At 40.4% G+C, this 27,315-nt stretch overlaps 1 protein-coding gene and 2 long non-coding RNA genes across 5 annotated transcripts in view; all 3 read left to right on the forward strand.

Moving 5' to 3' along the window:
• LOC136435640 (uncharacterized) overlaps positions 1-27,315 on the forward strand; it is a 66,305-nt gene that overhangs the window by 16,572 nt on the left and 22,418 nt on the right. The window contains exons 3-10 of one of the 3 annotated variants that reach the window (XM_066429288.1): positions 7,601-7,699; positions 8,055-8,153; positions 9,548-9,646; positions 11,929-12,027; positions 18,321-18,419; positions 18,676-18,732; positions 19,147-19,290; positions 20,843-21,079. In XM_066429288.1, coding sequence (XP_066285385.1) covers positions 7,601-7,699; positions 8,055-8,153; positions 9,548-9,646; positions 11,929-12,027; positions 18,321-18,419; positions 18,676-18,732; positions 19,147-19,290; positions 20,843-21,079 — 933 coding nt within the window. Of the gene's footprint in view, positions 1-7,600; positions 7,700-8,054; positions 8,154-9,547; positions 9,647-11,928; positions 12,028-18,320; positions 18,420-18,675; positions 18,733-19,146; positions 19,291-20,842; positions 21,080-27,315 lie in introns of those variants that run through there. The other 2 variants (XM_066429289.1, XM_066429290.1) reach the window with 2 other exon arrangements.
• Positions 21,802-23,740, forward strand: LOC136435641 (uncharacterized). The gene is made up of 2 exons (XR_010755872.1): positions 21,802-22,131; positions 22,768-23,740. It is a non-coding gene; the product is annotated as an uncharacterized lncRNA (long non-coding RNA).
• LOC136435638 (uncharacterized) lies at positions 25,518-26,877 on the forward strand. Its single transcript, XR_010755871.1, has 2 exons — positions 25,518-25,724; positions 26,264-26,877. It is a non-coding gene; the product is annotated as an uncharacterized lncRNA (long non-coding RNA).

Consider the following 27,315-nt stretch of genomic DNA (forward strand, 5'->3'; position numbering starts at 1 on the left):
CCGACGTCCTTGTAAAGCACTACAGCCCGGACTTTTGACTACATATACGGCTTTGCCCCGGACTTTTTGTCGGATGAAGAAATTACAACGGCGTGTCCGTCTGGATTGTGGAACGAACCTCATTCTAATAGGCCTATAGAAGCGGCAAATCATACGGACTAAGCTACCTCGACAGGCTAGGTTTCAGTACGACACTTCTGCGCCACTCACGCCCAGCCGAGAGCAGATGACGACGTCTTCTAGAAGCTAGAACAAATAGACGCTGGCATTTCAAAGGACTACCCGAACAATCTCAATCCGAACAACCGAAGAGCCGGTGGTTAACGACATGAATAAAATGAGACATCTTTGTTAACACTGATAATCGATATTTCAGACGGAATAAATGTGGCGTTATCACGATATTGATAAAAAACTGAGAAATGTGGAAAGAGGGGAGGGGGGCAAAATCCAGTAAAAGGAGGGAGGGAGGCAGTAGCCTTGAAGCCGCTTTCCATGACAAAAGAAATATTGAAGGCGTAACCGGGTGGATGCGGGGGGATAATTAGGTGATAATTGCCGCTAAATTATGCACATCACATCGCCACACGGACCATAACACGGTGAATTTCCTGCTATACCGCACAGCCGCACTCCATAGGCCAGAACCCGGGGAGATAATGAGGTGATAATTGCCGCTAAATTATTCACATTACATCGCCACACGGACCAATACACGTTGAATTTCCTGCAGTGTATGGTCATTTCAAGCGTATATGTCCGGGTGTGTAAGGCCCTTTAAACGCACCGTACACGGCAGTGGTCCATCTCCGAGAGAATCTAGGGAACGTACAGGACCGGACGCGCAACGTAAACAGGTCCGAAATCCCATGATTCTGACGGAAATGCAGAATTTCCATGAACGTGTAAGGCAATTTCTGACCCTGAAATTCGGCTTTCCGCGCAGTGTTCGATAAACATGCATAAGAAGTTGGCGACGTCAAAAACTCTCCGTCCCTTATTGACACAGTCTGGGGGCTTCGTGGGAGAATCACACTACACGGTTGTTCGCTGGTTTATAAGACAAACGTCACATCCGTTTCCTGCTAAACACAATTATTTCCAAGACAACTTATTACAATCTCTTTTGCTAACCTGCAACTGAATTCTTAGTGTGATGAATCATCAAAACTCCTCTTTGTTGCTACAACCTACGGCACGTGTGTTTTCCCGCCGCCATATTATTACCCAGAATCCTGTTGTCAAGCAGACGACAAAGGTTTGTGAGGAACACTTTTTTGTCTAAATGTTGCGTGTGATAGTGGACTGAGGACGATATTTTCCTCAAAGTTTGCCCCTAACACAACAAGGAACACATGGACATAGTAGTATTACCATTGCTACGGCATCCAGCTAACTTTCCATGAATAATGTAACGTTACGCGTTGCCATGACGGTGGATGTCGACTTTGAGTGACGTTCTACCGACTCAGCAAACGGGTTGTTACCGAAGGCCTGATGTATGTGGTACGACCGTTTTGTCGTGTATTTATTTTTCTTTGGTCACGTTTATATGACCCAGGCACTCTCTTCAAGTCAAGATGGGCACAACAGCTGCTGTATAAAAGCTAATTAGCGGCATATTATAATGACGAATCTTCTCTCCCGGAATAATGTTCGCACCTGTCCAAGAGCACTGCCATTCTGCGTGCGGCAAAGGTTAGTTTCAAGTTGAAATATTATGGTGTCAGCACGACTAGAAAGAAAATCTAACATATATAGCATTAGTGCAAAGGTAATACATGATACTGACAGAATAACAGAAAAAAGGATGGTTTATTGTTCTGCCAGATTGATTTCAATCAAACATTATCGGAAAAATGGCGATTTTATGTTAACCAACGTTACATATAGTTATGCAGATATTTGTGTACAGCTAGTAGCTTTCATGATTGCAAAGCAACCCTATGGGTCAATCATCAGTTATCATATCATGGTTATCATATTTGACAGGTTACTAAATTTTGAGGCCATGTCTCTTCATAGTTTGACTCAATAGCATAACAGTTACAAGTTTGAGAATTTTCCTAGTAGAAAGGTTTTAGAGATAACTGTAATACTCTTCAATTCTACTAGACAAATTGTCAAGCCATTATGGTGTACATTATAACTTGTACATCATAACTACGTTGGTAGTAACGTTAAATTAACATAAATTCGCTATTGAAGTTAAAACCATCTGTTGCAAGTTTTAACTTCTGTCATGTATCCAGAGCGTACATGGATATCTATTTGTGAGGAGTTTCTTTGCAGTTACAGTAGCTTCTTGTCAACACGGTGCGTTTTCACTATGCCTCCAATATATTCTGCATCTTAGTATCTTTTCGCCCAAAATAAGTACAGGCATCCATGTCAATATGTACACTTGGTTTGGAACATGCATGTGGTTTAATTCAAGAAGTAAATGTGTAAGTCATTTGCATAAACAGAATAGTTCATGGAGATATGAGGTAGCGGAACCCTTGTTTCCTAAAATTTTTGGCAATGAGTGAAGCTCCATATCAAGTAGACATCTCTAAGATATTTTGATCTTACAATTAGCCTTCAGATATTAAAAATATTCATATGATAAGGACTTCTCAATTTTGCCACCTTCAAGTCTCGTGTGGGCCTTCAAAGTACACATTTTCCAGACAAATTTGGTATCTATGTATTAAGCAGTAGTTACTCTACAACAGTGCAGTGTGACCACAGGTACAAGTATCATAGCAACAAAGGTTTTTATTGATACATGTATCTTCAAAATGTTAACAAAAATGGCAAGAATTGAATATTCATGAACACCTAGCTAAGTACTGGGAATCTGCACCACACTGGTCACACTGCTATCTTTCTGTAAATTTTGTCTACTTTCCAAGGAGGTATTTTTCCATACAAAGTATCATTATATGGAGGCCCACAAGCTAGTTAAAGATAAGATGTAAAAAATCTAACTTTTGCCTTCTCCAGAGGTGAAATATGATCTTTTTGTTTGGATAAGTGAACAATACAGCTAATCAATGTGTTTACATAGCACCCTGATGGCAGGGTAGCAGACTGCATCGGGAGAACAATAGCCAGTTCTTGGCTTGTTCACACCTCACCAGGCAGTAACTGTTAGTCAAGTCAAGTCAAAGTTTATTGCACAACGATTGTAACAGGTACAATGTAAGGCAAAAATAAAATACTACTGGCTACGTATACACATATCAAACTACTAAAAACTATAGGTAGGTTCTGTGCTATACAATGGTTAGGTTCTAGGCTGTATAATGCTCAATTTCAAACAACATGAAGGCACTATCTAATAGTATATAATATTGTCAAAGGTAGATTATATCAACAGGAGATACAATAGGGATTCGTATCTGTCAATTATGCATTAGACAGCTTAAATACGCAACACAGCTTGGGTTTAGAAACAATAAACATTATTTTGTGTTAGCTCTTTTTTAAAGGTCCAAAGACAACATAAATTTCACAATTTCAAACTTGTCATAAACATATCAAAACCTTTCTGGCATCTCCACTCAAATCACATTAATGTATCTAAGTTTTAATAAAGTATCAGAACTAGGTCAGTGCACGGCAGGCACGGTTGGCTCTGAACCCGTCAGGATCTAGCCTGTGCGGTCCTAAAATAGTCTGGTATCCAGGAATTATGTAATGACAAGTTCTAACTTCTAAAAAAAGTGGTCAGGGGATAAGGAACAACGATAACATCAAAATGCAATTTAATTTGTTTAACAATTTAACTACACTTACACATGCACTATCCGGTTTATTATGTTTAGCCATACCTAGTATGGCTCAACATATTGTTTTTACTCAGGTTTCTTCTCCTTCTTCTCCTGTCAAATCTTCAAATCGAATCATCTCTGTCAATTTTGACCAAATGACCTGAAATTTGGTACAAAGATAGTATAGGCAAATACCCGCAACCGTTTTTTCATTTTTTTTCGATATTGACCTTGAAAGTGATTTTATTGAGGTTTTTCTGACCAAAAACGTACATTTTGGCCTCTTGTGTTCTGGAAATACATCCAAATGACCTGAAATTTGCTATGGGGGTACATTGAACAAATATTCAAAGAATCCCGTTCGCACTTTCGGCATACAACACTTCAAAATACGATTTTAGAGGGTATTTTGGGGAGAACATCGGCTATTTTCCTCATATGGGGTCACCGACCTTTAGGTCACATCTTTATTCATCTGGCCAGGTGGACTAATTCGGCCAGCCAACGAGAGAGCGCGTTGTAACATACACACGGTTTATAAAGCTCAACCTGATCGGTTAAAATAGACAATTTAATTAGGGGCACTACTAGTACTCTGACAGGTGCAGACAGGCACAACTTCACTACTCCCTGGCTCCCATCCTTGTGTTGTTATTGTTGTGACCTACTCAAGTTATGTGCAATTGAGAAGGTTCAAAACTTTTCTGGTGGTATTCTTCGACACACACGATGTTTTTCTTTATTTTAACCGCGGTCAACACGGTCAAAAATATGTGCAACGTGCTGGCGGCGGGCGTGCTGTATTCAAAGAAATTTGCCGCTGAGAATGCGTAAAATAGCTTGAGAAGGGCCTACATAGCGTATCAGTATAAACGAACAATACATCAGCGGCTGTACAACACAAAGCAATGGTAATTTGGCTGAAGGTACGCGGCGGCTGTCTGTAATTTGCTCGAACATTTACGTTGAACAACACGACCTAAAGGTCAGTGACCCCGAGCACGTGCAGCTGGCGTGGCGCATAATTATTGAACGGGGGGACATTTGGAGGGACATGGCTGTGTATCCTTTCTTCAGCAACATTTTTTTTCAAGCTCTTGTTTAAATGGTGGTATGTGTCAGTGTTACAGTACAGGTCACAAAATGCGCACCAGAAATTTGCGGTACGTTTAGCAGATATTTGTGAAACTTTTGCAAAACCTATCGGTTCGAAGAACTGTTCGCTGCGTAATGAAAAATTGTCTGGACTCTCGGATTGCGGAAATTCTTCCGCAGAAAAAATCTACATCTTCAGCAACAAGATTCTAGTTGTTTACATTCTGAAATTTGCATAATACGTGTTGGTCCGCACACCACTGGAAGAGTCCATTATTGTATGAGGGGGACATTTTTAAGAATTCAATTTTGGGCTGGGTTGACTATCAAAAAGGTCCATTTTTTTGGTGAAGGTGGTTTTTAATGGTCCAGTATGAATATGGGTGCCTGGAAGAGCCCATCCATGCATAGCGTTTCAAATTGGGAGGGATCCACTTCTGACTGGTCTTCCATTCAATTATCTATTCAAATACAATGTACCAACATTGCAGACATACAACAAACGTTAGCCTCGATGCCACAGTCGCTTTTTACATGGGCTGGGGGATACATGTTGCATTTGCTTCTGCAAATGTTGCCTTTCTTGTTTGAACAAAGATACACATCCCCAGTTCCTATGTATTAAACCAAAATGATGTGAAATTTGGCATACGTCTGCCTTGATCATGTACACTGGCCCTCATTCAAATGTTTAGCATACAGCCTTTCAAAACGATTTTTGAAATAAACAATTTGTTCGTTTCGTTATTTTCAACCAAAATGAAACCTATTGAATCATGCATTCAAACATAGGGGTGTCACATTTTTATATTTCACCCATACTATCGCTGAAATATGTTATTTTTGGTCATTTCCTTCTTCTCCTGTCAAATCTTCATATATATCATTATGTATACTATGGAAAACTTCATTCTTCCCTGGGGTTAATCTTTTTTAATTCAATTTTGAACTGGGTTGATTATGCGCAAGAGTGTAATTTTGAGCGGATATTTTTCGACTGGTCTAGTTTGCATGGAGATGGCACGGAATATCCAATTCTTGCAAGGGGAGGATTCTTTAATTATTCATTTCGTTTTGAGCTGGAGTGATTATGAAAAAGTCCATTTGTTAGCAGAAGTGTATTTGTTTAAGTGGATATGGTTTTGGACTGGTCCATATTGTGTTGAGGTACTACTGGAAGACTCCATCCCTGTATGGAGAGACTACTTGTTTTTAAACTCAATTTTGGACTGGGGTGATCCTTTTTTTTAGTGGAAGTATTTTAGAATGGTCCATTGATATTTTGGGACAGTCAATTTTTTGCATGGTATGGCTAAACATGCTGTATTTGCCCGCAAATGTTGCCTTTCTAGTCTGTTGTTCCCCGATGCACGAGGGTTAGATGTGCTAATGCACTGAAATTAATCTACAATTTGTACCTTATGGCAAGGAGGTTTTACATATTAGGTTTTCTATATAAAGCCTCCTTGTCTATAGTAATATCTTCCAACTTAGCTAAAAGAGGGTTTTGTGGGAGGTTTACCTATATCAAAAGTTGGATATAATAATGTATTATTCCCCAAAGTTCTGGAATGAAATTTTAAAGTTCTGGAATAAAAATCGATCATCAAAACAAACAAAACCGGCATCACATCCAGAACAACATGGGGAATTATCAGACTTTAGATTATAGATTCAGGTTACATTAGGTTCTCCTTTATATGATTATCTATAATAGGTTTTATGTCAGGCTATATGTAATGAAGATGGTCATTTGATAAAACAATCGACTAGTAATGTTGATATATGAGCATCACACAAATTAGAAAATTTCTAGCCAGACACAGGGAATCCTTTGTCAACTATGATACACATCCAGCACCGGTTCCCAGACAGCCAAACATTTCACACTCCACAGGGTGCCAGGTATCACCTCACCTGGTTCACTGGCACCCCTCCTGTAATGGGCAGTTTTCACACTGGGCAGGTAGGTAGCAATTATCAAACAATAGGGGAAATCAGGATTAAAAGTTGTATCCATGCGTTGCTAAGGTGACCAACGCCCAAATGGCTAGGGGGTCCTGAAATGGACTTAACGGAGCTGAGACCCTTTTCCTCCCGTAAGTCATATCAGTGTATGCCCATAACGCAATTTGGCACAGTCTAGTACTCTATTGCGAGACACCCACTTTAGACAGTTGTTGTGAACCTGCAGTTTTTTTAGATGAGAACTTGGCAATTGTTATTGGTACGTATCATGAACTGGCACTCATGTGACCAATCATAGGCCAGTTTCTTTATTAGATCTTATTGGCTTTAGCCTTTCTCGCATTGCATGTGATGGCAAATTGATGTCTAACCTTAATTTTCCTTACATTTTGGAAGCTTAAACAACGCGATTGGATAACCAAAGGCAATTTATATGTATGTATGTACTTACTTAATTTGGCGCTTTTGTGGAAAGTTCTCAAAAGTCATCAAATCTATATAGCTACGTGTAGGTAGGATTTAGTGCCAATTTCGATACTATCACCGCCATCATGTGGAAATTGCTCGTCATTCAGCATTGTAGCGCTTATATTACAAACTTTTAAGACAGTTCAACTTACCGTTTGGGTCAGTCCTCCTAGCACAAGTCGTCTCTGCAGACTACTAGATGAACTTGTGTGTAGACTTTCCTCTCAGACTTTGTTTCCATGTTGATTCTTAAGTTTAGCATCCTTTTTGTAATCGGAAAATCAGCTTCACTAAAATGTTTCTCTATCCAGTCTGATCTGACATCTCTCCATGTGGCCTGCTGGGCCGGGCAGACTGACGTAGCAGGGCTGCTAATGAAGCATGGCGCTAACCTGGAGGCGAGGGACAAAGTATGTAATTCAGAAAATGCCTAGTACTAAGAGCGTAAACATTCGACAACACATCATGTTTTTCCCTTTTAGGGACTTACATAAGTTGCTTGCAATCTACAGTTTCGATGGGATGAGTTCAAGCATAAGAGGAGTAAGTTACTGTAATGAAAATAATAAATTGCGATTGACGTGATATGGTCAACGAGATGACAGTATAGCGAGGAGGTGACTAAATTTGTTAAGCTACAAACAAATTGTATTTCGTCTTATTGTTCATATTCATCAGAAGAAGCATAGTCACTTGTTTCTAGATGTCTATCTCTGCCTGCCATTACCAATACACTAAGTTACTCTGTTTGGTCCAATTCTACAGCACCAGAAGACACCATTGCATTTGGCTGCCGAACAGGGCCATACCGGGACTTGTGATGTCTTGATAAAACAAGGTGCCGCCATAACGGTCAAGGATGAGGTAATGCTCATTTGTTTTGGGCTACTGGCAGGATGTCCAACTCCATCCCTAGCTCCTTATATAACCCTAACCCTGAGTATGATCTTGCAAGATGGTGCAAAAAAGGCTGATTGAAATTGCTTAGCAAGACTAATAAATCATTAATTCCATCTATCAACGTTTGAAAGACATTCACTTTCAAACTTTCTTAAAAGAAATACACAATGATAACAAATGTGGATCCGCTAAAAACAAACTGAGATCCTACAGACTGCTCAAGTCCACGTATAATGAAGGAAAGTATCGAAGTCTTGAAAATATACGGCATAGGACCGCCGTCTCAAAACTCCGGATCAGCTGTCACAGACTTCACATTGAAACCGGACGTCATAACCTCACTCCCCTGGAACAACGAATATGTAGGCATTGTTATCTAAATAGGATAGAGGATGAGCAACACTTTGTAGTAGAATGTAATTTATACAACGACGAGAGAGCTGAGCTTTATGAACTAATGCAATGTATGTTTCTCCATTTTATACACCTTAGCAATAAGTTCATATTTCTAATGGCTTTAAACAAACCCTTGAAGCACATCTGTACCTATATTTACACTATTACTTGGAAGCGAGAAGAGGCCAAATTCAATATAGAATACAACACGGGGTATTCCGTATCACCCGAGGTTCCAGCCCGACCGCGGGTCGGATCGCCCGACGGCCGTAGGCCGGAGGGCGATCCGACCCGCGGGAGGACTGGGACAGTGGGTGATGCGGAATACAACGTGTTGTATTTTATTTATGTCATACCTTGGTCATACCCACCCGAGAAAACACACATTTCAATGCGGAACGCGCCAGAAGTTGAGGGAATTTTGTGTCCTCAAACAAGAAACTGTAACAACATTGATTCTAACCTCCGAATCTGGTATTCGTATTTCCGACGGCGGCGCCAACCGGCGCGCTCGACATGCATTCGAAATATTCCATGGAAGGCTGTGTGATCACACTCCCGAACCCTATGTGATCCGTATAGTTACCACACGGTCCGGAACACCCGTATCAGGCCCAGGTATGACATGAATGTAATTATCAGACTAGTGCTAGCTTATCATTGTATATTATGCATTTGCAACCTGACATTTTCTGTTATGACCTGCACTGAACACAGTGGGTATGTGTGTACAATGAAGGTCTTCATTCATGCAATAAAGTATTGAAACACTAATCAACTATTGCTGCCGAGATTTGAACTCAGGTCTCCTGATTGCCTTGCATACAAGCTATTAAGTTATCATGCATTGGGGATATATTGATTTATTCTTATACCTGCATATCCTGTCAATATTGCACATTTAGATTTTTTTAGAACTTAAAAGTAGGCCGAACCAATTGACCAAGATATTCTTAAAACAGTTTCAGAAGATACCTCTGCATCTAGCTGCTGAACACGGACACGCCGAAACTTGCGGGCTACTGATTCGTTGTAAAGATGATGTCATTGCCGAGGATCAGGTATTCCCTCACATATTGCATTTAAAAAAAAATATGCATGGTGAAACTTGAAAAAGACAAAAACATGTAGAACCTCAATTGTCAATTATTTTGACCGTTATGTACATGTAAGTATCTTGGTAGTTTCTACTGTGCAAACTGGATGAAATGTTGACACTACGATAAAAGATTCCTTGCAAATTCTTGCTTCAAAACAACGGCTATATGTAATTTTCATTATGTTTCGCCCATACTATAGATATGGCCGAAACATATTGTTTTCCCTGACGTTTCTTCTTGTCCTCCTCCTCCTCCTCCTGTCAAATGTCCAAATCGATTCATCCCTGTCATGTTTGAACCAAATGACCTGAAATTTGGCACAAAGGTATAGAAGACAAATACCCCGGAGGACTTTGTTTCTTAATTTTTTTTTTCGATATAGACCTTTAAGGTGATTTTATTATGTTTTTTGGGCCATTTTTAGACCAAAAATGTATATGTTGGCCTCCTGCGCTCTGGTATTCCAACCTATTGACCTGAAATTTGGTGTAGATGTGCCTTAAACTGATATCTAAAGGACTAGATTCACATTTTTTGGCATACACCTCTTCTAAACGATTTATTTTGGCGAGGAGGTTATGTTTTGCACAGTGTTTGTGTGTGTGTGTGTGTGTCTCGTCCGTCCGTCTGTGAAGAGTATAACTCGAGAATGCCTAGATGGATTATCTTTATATTTGGTATGTACATGTAGGTAGGTCTTCTTAAGACCTCATAATGATTAGATTTTGGGTCCCCTAGCGTCTTGATATGGTACTACAGCGGAACTTCCAGGTTCGATATCTCGCGTTCTGGACATACCATGGTCATGATTTTTGAGTGGTAGATCACTCTCGGGAGGGGGAGTAAGTTGTGTAGGTCGGAACTGCAGGTGCCGATTTCGTTTCAAACTTTGAAAGAAAACAACTGATGAAAATGATGATGGATTGTCATGATATTTGGTATGAAGAAAGCTTGAGTGATGATGAACAAGATCAAATGCTAATTATGCAAAACAGTAGCTTATTTGCATAATCATTGAGGAAAGTTTATGAATCCACTGCATGCCATTATAGGATTCTCAAACACGTCAAACTGGCTCAGGTGCCCTAATACTTGTGGTATGGGACTGCACAGGACATGTGCGCACATGGCTTTGCTCACACTTCTGACTTACGTTACTTCCGTATTTTGGCAATTTTCAGAACAAAGATATACATCTCCAGTTCCTATGTATTAAACCAAAATTATATGAAATTTGGTATGTGTCTGCATTTTTATGTACGCAGGCCCTTATCCAAATCTTTGGCATGCAGCCCTTCAAAACGATTTTCGAAACAAACAACTTTTTTGTTATTTCTAAACTAAAAATGTATACTCGTGAAACAGCCATTAAAACAAAGGGGTGTCACATGTTTGTATTTCACCCATACTATGATTGAAATATATTGTTTTGGGCCATGTTCTTCATCTCCTGTGAAATCTTCACATTAACATTATGTATCATATGGAAGAGGATGCTTTTTTTAATTTCAATTCTAGACTTGATTGATTATGCAAAAGTGAATTTTTGAGTGGGTATTTTTCGACTTGTCTATTTAAAATGGTGATGGCACCGAAAAATTCCATTCTTGGACGGAGGACAATTTTGGAGTGATTATGCAAAAGTCCATTTGTTAGCAGAAGTGCATTTGAACTGGTCTATTTTACATGAGGATGGTGATGAAAATAGCCAATTCTTGAATGGGGAACATTTCTTAAAATCATATTTTGGACTGTGGTACTTATGCAAAAGTCCATTTGTTTAGGTGAATATGGTTTTAGACTGGTCCATATTCTGTGGAGGTGCCACTGGACGAGTCCATTTCTGCTTGGAGGGACCTTTTTTTCAAAATCAGTTTCGGACTGGGATGATCCATTTTTTTATTGGATGTATCTTAGAATGGTCCATTATATATGGGTTACCTGTGGAAGAGTCTGTTATTGCATATGGTGTCAAATTAGGAATTCCGGAAATCTCCATTTCGGACTGGGATGAATTTGCAATAGATCACTTTTGGGCAGAAGTGTTTTCTTGATATTTCATTTTGCCCAGTTATTATTTTAGGTCCATTTTTTGCATGGGGAGGAGTATTGGCGAAACATGCATATGCTGTATTTGCTCGCAAATGTTGCCTTTCTAGTTGTTATTGTCACGGTACTTAAAATGTCACATTTATTACCAAATTCTAAACTCTTTACTATACCCACCCTTCCTCCATATGCAGCTCCAGAACACATCTCTGCATGGGGCTGCTGAACAGGGCCACACCGAGACCTGTGAGCTTTTGATTAGGTCTGGTGCTGACATTATGGCAGTTAACGTGGTAATGCAAACTTTGTCCCACATAAACTGTGTGAAAATTTGGCAGTGCATGCGATGTAAGGGCCCTGTCACACTTGAGCGCACAAACGCCGGGTGTGAGCCGCGCACAGCCAAAATACAATACGCAGTCGTACGCACAACAGTTGTGGAATTTTTCGATTGTTTTGAGGAATGTGTGACTCACATTTCGTTATTCGCATGTTAGATGTACCTTACACACTCATCAAAAGAATCGAAAACTATTCATAACGAATAACTTGCGTATTAGCGTAATTTCGTTAATACCCAAACTATCATACCTACTGGGCCACATTGTGCGTATGGCCGCGTACATAAAACTTACACAAATCGACCGAGATGCGTGTGATATGCGTATTGTGCGCACGGCGGCGCACGGAAAAAATGTCAACGCGCAACTCACACGCAACGGCCACACGCACAAGTGTGACAGGGGCTTTAGCAATACACAACGCCGGCATTATGTATGCCATTATAAGGCAAATTGAGAAAACTGATTCGTTAAACCAAAAGGATACAGGATACTCTAATCTGCAACTACTTTTACACAATGCATTCACAGTCTTCAAAGGGTTTAGGTGACAGTAGTAAGATGAATAAGCGGTCTACTCCCTAGGCCTATTCAGCATTACGAGTGGTGTACTCCGTGAAGGAGGTCTTGTAGCTCGGGCAATCCGATCGCGGGGAGCTTGTACCACATTCTAATTATTACAAAGTCAGCTAGTGCATGTGCAGAGTTCCGTCCTTTCCAATTCAATTCAATTCAGTTTATTAAATCAACCTTGCAGCGTTACATAAAAGCTGAATTGTGTTGATTTTTACACAAACACTGTACACAACATCATCCACAATTAATAAAAAAACAGTATGCATGTAACATAACATAACATATAACAGCGCATACATTTCCAATATCCGTACACAATTAAGAGCAAAAGCCACTCGTCTAGAAACATCATTGGTAATCAAACTAACAGTATGGGTATTACTGAATTGCCTTGTTGTACAGGCGGATAGCCTGGTGCAGGAATGAGTTTTTGAGTCTCTGTGTACGGGCTGTTGGTACAGTGATGGCCGTGCCATTTCTCAAGGTTCGCCCTGAGGCAAGAGCCCTAGCAGGAGGAACCATGTCGTGCAGTGGGTGATTTTCCTCCAGCATGTTTCTGAGTAGTTTTACAGCTGCAGCCTCACGGCGTACTTTCAAAGTTGGCAATGTAGGCACCTCCCTTCTTCCCCCCAGAGAGATTATTCGCAGCGCTCTCTTTTGTACCCTCTCCATGTTTTGCTCCTGCTCTTTGTTGCAGCCTACAAGTAGCACGTGGCCATACTCTAGTACAGGTCTAATCAATGTAGTGTATATTTGCAACAAGTCAGCAACGCTGGTTCCCTGTTTTGTAAGGAGCCTAGCCTTAAGTAGTGGAGTCTGCGAGAGACCTTCGTGACCATAGAGCTAACTTGTTCATTAAAAGTCAAATTTTTGTCCAGAATAAAACCCAGGCCCTTGGCTAGCCCAACACATGGCACTTGTTGTCCCCCGAGACACAGTTCTGGTGGAACAGGAACTGATCTGTTAAAGCAAATTTGTAGCAGCTGGCTTTTCTTGCCATTTAAAGTCATCTTGTTGTCACAAGCCCACTCGTCAAGCTGGCACGCTTCCTCCTCCACTGTCTTGTCACTGTCGGCCACAGCCACTAGGAGGGTACGCGACAAGCTGACGTCATCGGCGTAGTCTACATTTAGAGTACTACAGTACACCGGTGACCTTGTGCTCATAAAAAGCAAGAACAGATAGGGCGAGAGAACACCCCCCTGAGGAACTCCAGATGTAAGTGTACACCAGGTGCTAAACTTGCCGTGGGTCACTACTCTTTGCTGTCTCTGTTGAAGGTAGTCATGTATCCACGACACCATGTACGGGCTCGCTTGCAGGTTGATGACACAGGTCAGGAGTAGAGCATGGTCCACCCGATCAAAAGCCTTACTCATATCTGCGAAGAGAGCTCTAACTAGAGTTGGCTTCTTGGAGTCAAGTGCAGACAGCCAGGTTTGCACCATGCGTACCAGTGCTATGGTAGTCGACGAGCCTTTCATGTAGGCATACTGGTCCCGAATAACCTCAGTCAGAGAGGGGAGTAGTCTCTTAAGAATGCATCTTTCTAGTAATTTTGCCAAGCCGGCTAAAAGGGACACTGGTCGGAAGTCTTCCACTTGTGATGCTCCAGCAGCCTTCGGTACTGGTACTACATTGGCCGACTTCCAAATTGTGGGCACGGTGCCCTCTGCATAGGAAGCATTGAAAAGAAGGCAAACGATAGGTGCTAAGTCCTCAGCGCACTCTTTGAGCACCCAGTTTGGTACATTGTCCGGTCCACATGCTTTCCTTGGATTAGTTGACTTTAGAAGAACTTGTATCTCCCCAATCGAGCACAGGTTGGGACAGGCATCTGTGAACGGGAGTGGGAAGATGTGGAGACACTCACTCTGACACCATGCTTTGGCAAAGTGTTGGCTGATACTTTCTGCTGAAAGCTCTCCTGTAATGCTAGCCACCCGACTGTCACGTGATCTTCCCAACTCCCTGTTTATGCACTCCCACCATTTACGAGGGGCTTCGCCTCTGAGTTGCTGTATGCAATTCCGGTAATGCCAATTTTTAGCTTGGCGTACTGTAGTGTTGACTTTGTTCCTGAGGCTTCTCCACCTCTGCAACTTTCCATGTCGCTGGAATTCTGCTTGTCTTTTTCCAATGGCTCTCCTCACGCCTTCTGTAACCCATCCCTTATCGTTGGTTCTGACAGACTTCAACTTCACAGGACAGTAGGTGTCGAGAAGGGTAGTAAGAATAGCGTAGAAGTTGGTTACTTTTTCGTTGACTGTTGAAGCTTCCAACACTGCAGCCCAGTCTTGCAACGCAAGAGCAACCACAAGCTCCCTTCTACTGTTGGTAGTCACCACTCTACGCGGAACTCTGACATTTGGTTGTTTCACGGCAGCTGTTCCAGACTGGAGTAGGACACATGCATGATCACTGCTCCCTACAGGTGGGATAATCCGTGGTTTGCTGTAATGCTGAGCCATGTTTGTGATCACAACATCCAGGATCGCTGTTCCTCTTGTAGGTTGTTTAACAATTTGCCTTAAGGATGGGTGAGCTGCTTGTAAACGTTTAAGTGGGAGTCCATTCAAGTCCCCACAAAGCAAAATCCCAGCTTGAGGCTGGTGACTGTGTATGCTATCAACTCGGGTTACCAGGTGAGTTAACATCTCGTCTGTCCCTTGTTTGTTGTTTCTGGATGGGGGATGATAGATCACACCAAGTATCATAACCGGGATAGACCTGGGTAGCCAACACGGACGAACTTAAACCCAGATCACTTCAAGGTCTCTGTCTTCCAGGTCATGCAATCTGCGAGCATTGATGTCCACAGGGATGTACACTGCAATCCCTCCCCCTTTCTGGTGCAGTCTGTCACGTCTGAACAATTTGAGACCAGGCATTGCCAAAACCTGATCAGGAATATCTGGAGTGGTCCAGGTTTCTGTTACACAAACAATATGTACTGAATAGTTCTCAATTGTAGCTTCCAGCTCATGTTTTTTGTTCTTAATTGATCTCACATTTGTCAACATCAGTGAGGGAATCACTCTGCCCTTTCCAGAATTTCGAGTAATACTGCTTTGAGAGTTACAGTCAAGTGATACATTACGCAATACCCTGTCTCTCTTGTACATTGGTCTTTCCCCGTTCCTCTGGCTAACTCTAGGTTTTATCCTACAGAGCTTGTCTCTCCTGCTTTCCCCACTTCTTCTTCCCCTGTAACCACCAGTGGCATGATTGACGCTCACTGTTGGTCTAGGACAAGCCGGAAAACACATACTGCAGTGTCACAGTTTCAAGACTGTAAGCTGTAAGAGGTACACAGAAAAGATGGTTCAAAAATCGGTCCGTATTTTTATCAAAGACGTTCCTTAACTAATGTACATCTGCCCATATATCAGCTATCAATTGTATAATACAAGAAGCTACCTAATAAAAACTTTCTGCCTATACTTAGTATTTGGCACAATTTACAATTTACAAAGTAAACAATTCCTTACAGCTGCCGCTGACCCGGCGCTAAAATATTACAATTCATCTGTGGTATCATCAACAACCTAAACACTAGCTATCATGTCTAAAAGCACTTCTAAATCTAGATCTAAGCAGACGTCAGAGGTCGGAAGGAGTGGCACCCCCCTCCCCACTTACCGGGATGCAAACAAAGTGGGATGTTTCATATGTAAAAAACATTTCTGGCTAAAAAATGACAATTCCGTACAACTCTTGAAATAGTTGCGTAACATAACACTACAAGTAGAGAACTGGATGGCTAGTTTGGAAAGAGATTTTTACCGATTTCGAATCCTTCCAGTTCCCAGCTAAAAACAACATGGCTGCCCTCTTCCTGACCTCACTTCCGTACTTGAATGTGAAACTTTAAAGTGAAAAGGACAGTAAATGAAGGGCATTTTAATTCTTTATGACTAAAGATCATACAGCTATAATACATGTAGCCAACACATTGGGAAACCTGTCACAGATATACGTACCTTGCTTTACGCGTGCATTGGCTGCTTGTCAGCAACGGGGCTCATCTGACCACCAACAAGGTTATGCTATTCGGTGCCTCCTGCTTCCGCATTTACCGAAAACAGTACGCTCTCACCGCATCTATACCACCCCTCCTCAAACAACTCTACACGGTGGATGCCGTTGCCGTTTTATTTGGTTCGCTATAATAGAGTTTCAGAGCAAGGAAAACTCAACAGAAGTCTGTCAACATTCTTGTCCGTCAAGCACTGAGAGGAGGTGTTCGAAATAGAACTGGGGGCGTGGCTTCGGGATCGGTCTATTATGGATGACATTTGGAAAGTAAGTAAATCTTCAGAAGACATGTCAAGAAGTGATGCAGGGTGTTTGGTCTATCTTCCATCTTGTTTTGGCACAGCAAGGGCAGTTTTATCAGAAACTTGGCAGCAGATAAGTCGAGGAAGGATGAATGAATGAATGAATAGATGAATGGGTGGAAATCCATCCCTTCATCCATCTATTCATCCATCCCTTTATCCAATTCATTATTTTCTCCAATTTATTATTAGTCTCAATTCTAGGTTGCACAATCTGGGGCCAAGGGGCGGTTTCATTTTCAGTGCGGACGATAATCCGTAAATAAGTCTCGGGCCCGAAACCGATTTTCATCAAAAGCAGATCGATTCTTATGCTTTTCAGCTGTATTGGTATTTAATGTCATTTCACAGAAGATTATGACAAATGTAAAATCAAACCTCGACACTCGAAGCCCTTTCGTCACTTTTTTTGTCACGCACTACCACGAGCCCCTAGGCCTGTCGTAAACTGTTAGGGAATGAATGTACTTATGGAGGAAGAAAGGATGGACAGAGAGTGTCTTGCACATCCGGAAGCTACCTCGGCATGATGACGATATAGTTAGTAGTCAAATGAAAATTTGCAAATCAGAGCCTATTTATTTTATTGATGACATTTTATATTTCACTGGTGTAAAATGGTTCATATGAAACTTGGGCAGACAAAATTTCAAAGCAGATAGATTATGCAAAAAAAAGCTCTTTGCATAATCAATTGGTAAGATGCTATAGACGAAATAGACTGTGACATGTAAGTTAAGTGAACATCACACGCATAGTAGATTATGAAAAGTTGGACATCACAACTTGCATGATAAATGAGATGTTATAATAGCTTTCCCTTTCACACGAGTACTTGTCTCATTATGTATTTTGGGTACACGATACCATCAATGACCACTGATCATGCTAATAAGCACCTTACGTATTACTACTAATTAATGACTCCAACATACAATAAAACAGCATTTTGTCCCAAACTCCAAGTATTTCATGTCAATTCAAAGATTTTCGAGCCCCTGTGAAGCTTGTGGTATATTTTGTTTCCTTCAATACTCAAATTTTTGAAGTGCACTTAGTCTAAAGCAGGTAGCAATTTTTTTGACTGGTAAAAGTATCCCCAAAGCTAACAAAATATATTCGAAAGCCTAAGACAGATCGAGAAACTTTTAAAAAAAGTCATGGCCTTATATTCCCAAGCTACGTACTCCCGTCAATGGTTGATTGACCTGAAAAGAAAAATGTGGCGATTCCAGAACGAAAAACATGACAAAACAATATAATGTGTTTCCCTTACAGGTGAGCATGATGTATGAGCGAGTACTAATCCTCACTTTCCTCCCCTTGCAGTACGAGAAGACGCCCTTGCAGTTGGCTGCTGAACATGGTCATACCGGGACTTGTGAGCTTCTCATTCGTTCAGGCGCTGACGTCATGGCCACCATTAAGGTGATATGCACGTTTTTAATGAGCCCCTGAGGTGATTTTTAACTTTGATAATGTTACAGTGAAGAATACAATACCATGTCAACTCAGCATAAATACACTTTCTGCTCGATGCGTTGAAGAGTCAATGCCAAAGTTGGTTCCTGTTTAATCTCTTTATTGTCGGTAACACCTACCAGCGAACTGGTGACTCCACATTCCCTTCTCTTGTCCGGGAAAATAAGTACATGATTGATAATAAATCACGCTCCAATTACAGGGTGGGAAATCTTTGCTAGATTCTGCACGTGATCAGAAGACTCGCCGTTACTTAAAGGTAACACTGTGTGTATGTACTGTGTGTGAGGGTTACGTGTGTGTGTGTGGTTGTGTGTATATAGGTATTTGTGTGTGTGTATGTGTGTGTGTTATCTTAAAAGTATCCCAGTCTCTGTCCCTTATATATTTTGCCCATTTTTTTGTATGTTCATCACAGCACATTGGTCATAATTATCATATCCGTATGTTTTAAAACATATTTGATAATATCTAACTTTATCAACATTAACATGACGGAATGTAAGATAGGAAATAATGTTATTGATATACAGATTGGAATTTCTAAGTTCTGTTCACTTTGCTAACATAGCAACATTCACAAAATAAACTACATATAGCGTACCGGCTAGACCCGTGTATTTGAGAACTCGCTAGCAATCATTAACAAAAATCTATAATTTCGTTCTATCAGACTGTCTGTAAAAAGATGATTCAGGAGAAGTCTTACCACGAGTTGCTACAGACATCTGATGGGGTGAGGGTCAACAGATGTAAGGTGGCTATCTGTGGAGGCAAGGAAACTGGGAAAACTACGCTGAAGATGTCTCTCCAAAAGGCAAGTTTTGTTCAAAAGCTTTCAGGAGATCTTTTGAAGGCAACATTTGGGAGCAAATATACAATATCCAACTCAATCTCTCTCCCTATTTCAATCCTATGCTCACATGTTAAAGCCCAAAGTTCAGGTCATCAGGTATGACCACAGGAGCCAAAGTATACATCTTTGGTATCAAATTAGCAATTGATAAATCAAGAAGTTCATTTGAAAAGGTTAACATCACGGCAGCGCAAGTGTCATCAAAATTGAAATTGGTAAACCTGTTTTGGTGCAAAGCAAGAATGGTGAATATGCGATTGTTGATCCTACGGTCTTACTGACTTTAGTGAGCAAGACTAATCAACTATATACATCAAATTATAATGGGTTTTATTCACGAGCATTTCGCAGCCCAAGGGCTGCAGAAATTGATGTTAAAAAAGATATGGTGTAAAGACTTCTTGAAATCCCGAGCAAGACTAGATAACATATTAAATGGATGCTTGAAATAATTCCCATCTAGCTTTCTAGAAAATGCCCAAAGATATTGGAGATGTCTTGAAATCCTGATCAGGACTAGTTCACTTTATATCAAATGGATGTTGACAAAAAAAATCCCGGGGAATTGTCCCGGGGAAGCACCTTGTTAAGCTTATGACTAGGATAAATAACGTCACTGAGGGAAAATAATGTCAAAGGATAACCCATAAAATGCTACGCTGTTAACGATTTACGTCCATTTTAAGGCTTAAAGGTTTAAGGTTTATGACATGTGGCTACAGAAAAGCATTTGCTGTGTTAAAGATATGCTTAAGAAGTTAGTATAACATCTATATTTGCAAACACAGACGTAATGCAAGGCACGCGGCTGCAGTATCGATACAGGTATAGATAGTGATCTGGACGGCAGGACAGCAGGCAGGGCGGGTGGAACTCATGCAGACAATTCAGCACTAAAAATCATTTTGGAGTTGTGTATGCCGAAAATGCGAATGGCGTCCTCTGGGCATATGTCCTAGGCATCGACGTAGCAAACTTCCGGTTGTGTTTTTTTTTTAACCAGGGCATAAGACTCCAAAATGTACACCTTTGAAATTAGTCCAAGTCCACGAATCCTAAATTGAAGTGGTGTATGCATGTGAGTATCAGTTCCAGTCGGAATGGTTTTTTTTTTCAAATTCAGGGCACATTAACTCCTCGAAATATACATTTTCGGTCTGAAAAGAAAGACAAGAAATCTTCTTTTTCCCCCAAACGTCAGGGGTATTTTCATACTCTATCTCCATGCCAGGTTTCAGGTAATCTAACTGAAAAATGACAGATCAGAAAATTTTACCAAATTAGGTTGGAGGGGAAAGGAAGAAGACGACCGTTCGGGACTATTCGAGAACGTCCGCAAAACAATACATTTCACTTCTAGTAATCCTATATGTGTGGTATGGAGTGAAATATCATGAAAAATGTTCTAAAAATTTCCCAAGTTGCTGACTACCATTTTGATTTCTGTCAGCAACAGGCAATTACTTTTAGATTACTTAATACTAACCGTGTCTAAAACATTTCTTACAAGCAGGGCAATCTCTTCGCAATGTTCGAAAGATTGAGACCAACGGTGGCTGAGCGTACCGAGCCCACTCCAGGTGTAGATATTGGAAAGTTTCATGTTCCAGGGGTGGGGGAGGTCAGCATGTGGGACTTCGCTGGGCAGTCGGAGTACGTCGTGACCCATAGCATGTTCATGGATGTAGAGAACACTGTCTTCATTGTTCTGTACAGTATCATGGACGACAGGAAGACCCAAAAAACGAAGGTAAGAAGTAAGAACTGCAAAAACACAAATATGCAGCAAACGTTGATCAAACTGTAATGACGATTGGGTATATATATATACAAATAAATATATATTATATTTATACATTTATACATTTATATATTTATTATGTTTAGCCATACCTAGTATGGCTCAACATATTGTTTTTGTTATGTTGAGCCCATAAGTATGGGCTCAACATATTGTATTTGTCTGGTTCTTCTTCTTCTCCTCCTGACAAATCTTCAAATGGCTACTACTCCGCCATTTCTTACCCAACCGACCTGAAATTTGGCATGGAGGTAAAGATGGCGAATACCCAAAGGCCCTTTTTTAATCGTTTTGAAACAGGCCTTAAAATCATTTTTATGGAGGTTTTTTGGGGCATTTTTAGGCAATTTCTATATTTTTGGCTCCTGTGCCCTGGTATTACAAGCAAATGGCCTGGAATTCGGCACAAGGGTGCCTGGGACATGTCCCTACAGGACTTTAATCACATTTCTGGTGTACATCACTTCAAAATGCTTCGTATGGGGGACTTTTGGACCCATTTTCAGACCAAAAACGGGTCAAAAGTGCTGTCCCCGTTCCATGTTCTATCTAAGAATCCATGTTCTATCTAAGGTTCCGGGCGTTCCATTTGCTGCTGGCCAAAGAACATGAGTTCTTTTCTGGTTACCTGAGGTCATGTTGCAGGTAAACACGCAAGCCTTTGCAAGAAGCTCTTGGCGTCTCGCAGTGTAGTAGGGGTGGCGCAGATCCCGAAATTTGTTCTCCGGCCCCGTCAAAACCGAAAAATGCGCCAAATTCAAGGCGTACGATCTGATACATAACGGTCAAAAATCGCTTATACTTTTATACCAGTAGTTAAAGAAGGTTCTTAACTCAATATCTGTGAAGGATTTACTAAAATACTTTTAAAATTGCGAGCCAGTTTTGGGAAGGAAGCAAGATGGTGGACGGCGGCCTGGGCGCTACAGACCGCTGTAGTTCGGAGCCGATTACGTCGGCATCGGGCCAAAATACGGGCACTTCTATTACCCAAATGCCAGGTAATGTCTTTTTCCAAGTCTTTACGTAGTTTTATGTGGGTTTTTGGTTATTTTTATGTCAAATTTGACCGCATGATTATCGGTAAACACTGTTGTTTTTGTATGCCGCATGGTAGCTCAAATAATTTGAATTTGCCGTTTTAATACGTGGATTTTCGTGCCAGTGGTTGCATGTATGATTACTATAAATCATTTTCAACGCCCTATGGATGCATTTGGTTCCTGTTTTTTTTTTGCTAGTGCCGTAATCTAAACTTAAAATGCAGAAAACTGTACTTGCTATCCTCACCTTCTGACGTCACTGCTAGGGGGAGGGGGGCGGCGGGGATGCCCAGCTGCCCTCTACTCGAGTCGTAGTTTCCGTTGTAATTTATTTTATGAGTAGAAGTATAAACCTCACTTGACAGAACTATGCTGGTCTGTTAAGTTTATACATTTATAATGAATGATAGCCTTTATTATTGTATGCAATTACCAGTACTACTTAGTATAAATGTATGGTAGCTAATGGAGGAAATAAAGTACCTAAGTATCCAAGTTTCATATTTATCTCATCATAGATTGTTTGAAATGTGTGTCTGCCATGAATGTATTATATAGTTTGAATTTCAACAGACGTTTTCTCTTTTGACACAGGAATGAAGAGAGTGAAGAGGAGGAAAGTGATGAAGAACCAACAGAACTGCCAGTGAACTAGAAGACGAGACTAGATATAATTTCTATTTGCCGTAAATAACTGTAGTTTTGGTACATAACGAAAGAGAACTTCAGTAACTTCTACCCTTGTAGTGATCAGCACGTGTGCCTTGGTTATCTCAGCTGGATAGAGAAACCATACAAAAAGTAGATTTAGCTTTTGTAGTTGATTCAACTGTAGAAATAGTTCCAGACCAGGGAAGCAATGGCCACCTGTTCCATGATCCAGTTGTCTGATTCCCGTAAAATTGAAATATAATACATGTACAATACAATAAATACATGTACTTTGCCACTCAACTGCCCTGCAACAAGAAACGAAATTCCTGCAGTGAAAAAAGGGGAAGAAATGAAATGAATGCTGGATATTGAATTGTCGGACCAATATTGCAGATTGTACAAAGAATGATATCAGTGTGTACAAATGTAAATATATAGCATTGGGTAATACATGTAGTTCAATACTTCTGGATCAGATTATATTTTTGAGGCTAAAATTGGAATCAGCATGTGTCTAAACCTCTGTGTACCACGTTTTTTTCTTTTGGTGTATCTTCAAGTATAAGGAAGATATGCAAGTTGCATATTTAATTAGCGGATGCACATCTTATTACCTCAGGAAATCAATTATTCATCATAATTCATAATTTCTGAAGCAGATGTATAGATTTTATGGCCGCCATATTTAGATTCAGCATGTTACAGAACCCATGTATGCCAAGTTGTTTCCTTGTATATTGTACGGTTACAGAGATATCGCAATCTTGCATATTTAAGATGTCCTGTGCCCATGTCCATTTTTTTCCCACTTTTGGTGATATTTTGAGATGAGAAATCTAAAGAAACGATGAAGGCAAAGCTACAAGCTTTAAGGACTTGTTAATATCATTGTAAATAAAGAGAATGCAGCTTATTTGGTGCTTCTATTGTGAATTATTACTGAGTTATGACAGTTTTAAGATATTACATTTTAACGGTTTTTTTTACGGATTCCGGAGAATTTGAGGACTAATTCTCAGACCTTTGAATGGCCGTAACTCGCTAACGGTATGTCCGATTTTGTTGAAACAAAAAACATTCTGTTTCTTTCACAAATACCTATCAGATGACACCAAGTTTAAAAAGATATGAAGAGTTTGAAATTTTTGTTTTTGCACGGGTGATTCTGGAACAGTCAATTTATGCATCGGGAGGGAGATTGGCAAAGTATGATGCTCTCGCAAATGTTGCCTTCCAACATGCAGGTAATATTTCGATTTGCCCAGGAGTTATTTTGGGACAGCCCACTTCTTGCATGAGGAGGAGTATGGGCGAAACATGCTGAATTTGCTCTTAAAGCAAATGACGGCCAGTCTAGTTATATTTCACTTCCCATACCTAGAGGTATGGGTAGAGTGAAATATATTGTATTTGTCTGGTTCTTCTTCTTCTTCTTCTTCTCCTCCTCCTGACAAATCTTCAAATGGCTTCTACTCCGCCATTTCTTAACCAACCGACCTGAAATTTGGTGTGGAGGTTAAGATGGCAAATACCCCAAGGCCCTTTTTTAATTGTTTTGAAACAGGCCTTAAAATCCATTTTATGGAGGTTTTTTGGGGCATTTTTAGATAGTTTTTATATTTTGGGCTCCTGTGCCCTGGTATTACAAGCAAATGACCCGGAATTCGGCACAAAGGTGCCTTGAACATGTCCCTACAGGATTTCAATCACATTTCTGGTGTACATCACTTCAAAATGCTTCGTTTTTGGGACTTTTGGACCCATTATTAGACCAAAAACGGGTCAAAAGTGCTGTCCCCGTTCCATGTTCTATCTAAGAATCCATGTTCTATCTAAGGTTCCGGGCGTTCCATTTGCTGCTGGCCAAAGAACATGTGTTCTTTTCAGGTTACCTGAGGTCATGTTGCAGGTAAGCACGCAAGCCTTTGCACTAAGAAGCTCTTGGCGTCTCGCAGAGCTTGAATAGAGAATTTTTTTGCACGGGTGATTTTGAAACAGTCAATTTATGCATCGGGAGGGACTCCGAGGGAGATTGGCAAAGTATGATGCTCTCGCAAATGTTGCCAAATAAACATGGTTTTTGGGGCATGGTCAAATTTAATTATGGCGGCTTCAACCACTAATAAATCACGACTTGACGACGAGAAAAATGCAATCCGTCTCTGAATTGGTTGTGTCGCACTTATATACAACTTATAATTAAACCCATACCAACGATGATGATATACCACTAGGCCGAGGTAGGCCGATCCGATCGATTGCGAGCAGGTTTGCATGCAGTTTCACTTTCCGCTCCAACAACCTTTGACCCAGGAAGTAATACTGCATAAGCGCCTCTCAAAGCGCGATCGTCTACACATGATGTGAATGAATGAATGAATATCGGCAAACTTTTGAATTGTTGAAGTAATTTTACTGTAAAAAAGACAGGCATTGTTGGCTTTTTATGCGGTAGTTATCTAGCACGTTTTTGATAGTTCATTTTGCGTTGTAGGGGTTCAACACAACTTAAATTGTTAATACTTTTTGAATAGCAAGGTAAAGAATAGACTAGAAATTTCGTATGCTATTTATCTCATAATGGTTTAACGTTACATATGAAATTGTTTTATATAAAATCGTCGGGTCGGCCTTTGTATGTGTTTTTTTACGAAGCCCCCCCCCCCTCCTAATAGTAATAGGTTGTTCCGAACAAAGTTCAAAGATCACGTCGTAGCTGAAGACGCATCGTTCGATTTCATCCAACTCGGCGTCCTCTATACGTACAAGGACATTTTCTTTGCTGTATACAACTACAACAACCCACAGAACGTAAGAAAAGAACGACCCTGTTGTGTTGGGAAACATGGCCACTGCAGCTGAACGTCCAGTTGTGCTTCTTTTCTCAGACTCGATATGTAAGTATATCGCGAACCATTTACCGCCATCGCATTTTAAGCTTTATGTACATGCAAACCGTGGTGCGAAAGTTGTTGATGTTGCTGCAGACATTTACCATCACCACAATGCTGACTTTGGTATACCTACTGTAGTTTGTGTACATGTTGGCACCAATAATCTCTCGAACGGTCTACAGGAAGTCATGGGAGACTTTGACAAACTGATTGCCATTGCAAAAGACCGCTTCCCCACATCTACTATTGTTATGTCTAGTATTTTGCCAAGACTTGACAAAAGATGCCTTGATGATAGACGTGTTACTGTGAACACAGAGTTGGCTGCGCTGTGTAATTCTCGGGGTGTTCGGTACTTCTAACACTATCCTTACATATAGGTGATATGTGTGAAGGCACTGGTCCAACATGGGCATCTCCAATACCAAAACTGTTTTCTTCTGAGACATTTGACTCAATATGTGTGATCAATAATGTCTTTGTTCAACAATTCTACTCGGCTTGGACATACCAAATCTCATTCTCCTGTTTCTGTCCTACAGATAGGACCCCCCCCCCCGATGGAAACAGAACTTGGTCCATGAGAAGCTGGATGGGGCAGACAGACCTGGATTGCAACTAATTCTTGAAATATGTATAGTTGGACACAGATGTACAGTTTCCTTTTGTACATATTATTGTCATTTACATGAACTAATTCTTGAAATATGTATATTTGGACACAGATGTACAGTTTCCTTTTGTACATATTATTGTCATTTACATACATACATGCAACATGATTTGTGATATGAGGTTCAATTTCTATAAGTAAAGCTGTCTGGATTTGTAGTGTTTATCATACGTGTATCTTTCCATATGACCAAGTATACAAAATATTATATAGATTTTGGGACAATCTTTTTATTATTTCTTAATTCCATTTTTTTACATGCGATAGAGTTGTGAGAAAAGTATAAATTTACAATTTTGTAAGTAAAGCTCTCTAGTAGAGTTGTATAGTTTTGTATATTTGCATAGTGTATGTGCTATTTTACAGGGTGATGTATAGTATTGTACTTTTATATATAGTGTATAGTATTGTTGTGTATCTTTGCATATGTTCAAGCATGTTAATGAATGTAGATGAAGAATAAATAGATCTTGGGACAGTCTAGTTGTGTTTAGATGGAATTTTTGGATGGTCCATTTCGTCAAAAGATCAATTATTGCATGGGGGGGGGGCGGAAGTGAAATATGCTGAATTTGCTCTTAAAGCAAATGACGGACAGTCTAGTTCACGTTCTTCTTCTTCTTCTCCTTCTTCTGCCAAATCTTCAAATTGATTCAAGTCTGCCATTTTTTAATCAACCGACCTGAAATTTGGCATGGAGGTAAAGAAGGCAAATACACTCATGCGATTTTTTCATTTTTTTGAAACAGGCCTGAAAATCATTTTTATGGAGGTTTTTTGGGGCATTTTTCGGCAAAAATTACATTTTGGTCTCCTGTGGCCTTGTTTTACAAGCAAATGACCTGACATTCGGTACAAGGGCGCCTTGAACATATCCCTACAGGATTTCAATCACAATTTTGGTGTACATCACTTCAAAAT

Source organism: Branchiostoma lanceolatum, chromosome 5, assembly GCF_035083965.1.
Source record: "Branchiostoma lanceolatum isolate klBraLanc5 chromosome 5, klBraLanc5.hap2, whole genome shotgun sequence".
In the NCBI taxonomy this organism is placed as follows: Eukaryota; Metazoa; Chordata; class Leptocardii; order Amphioxiformes; family Branchiostomatidae; genus Branchiostoma; species Branchiostoma lanceolatum.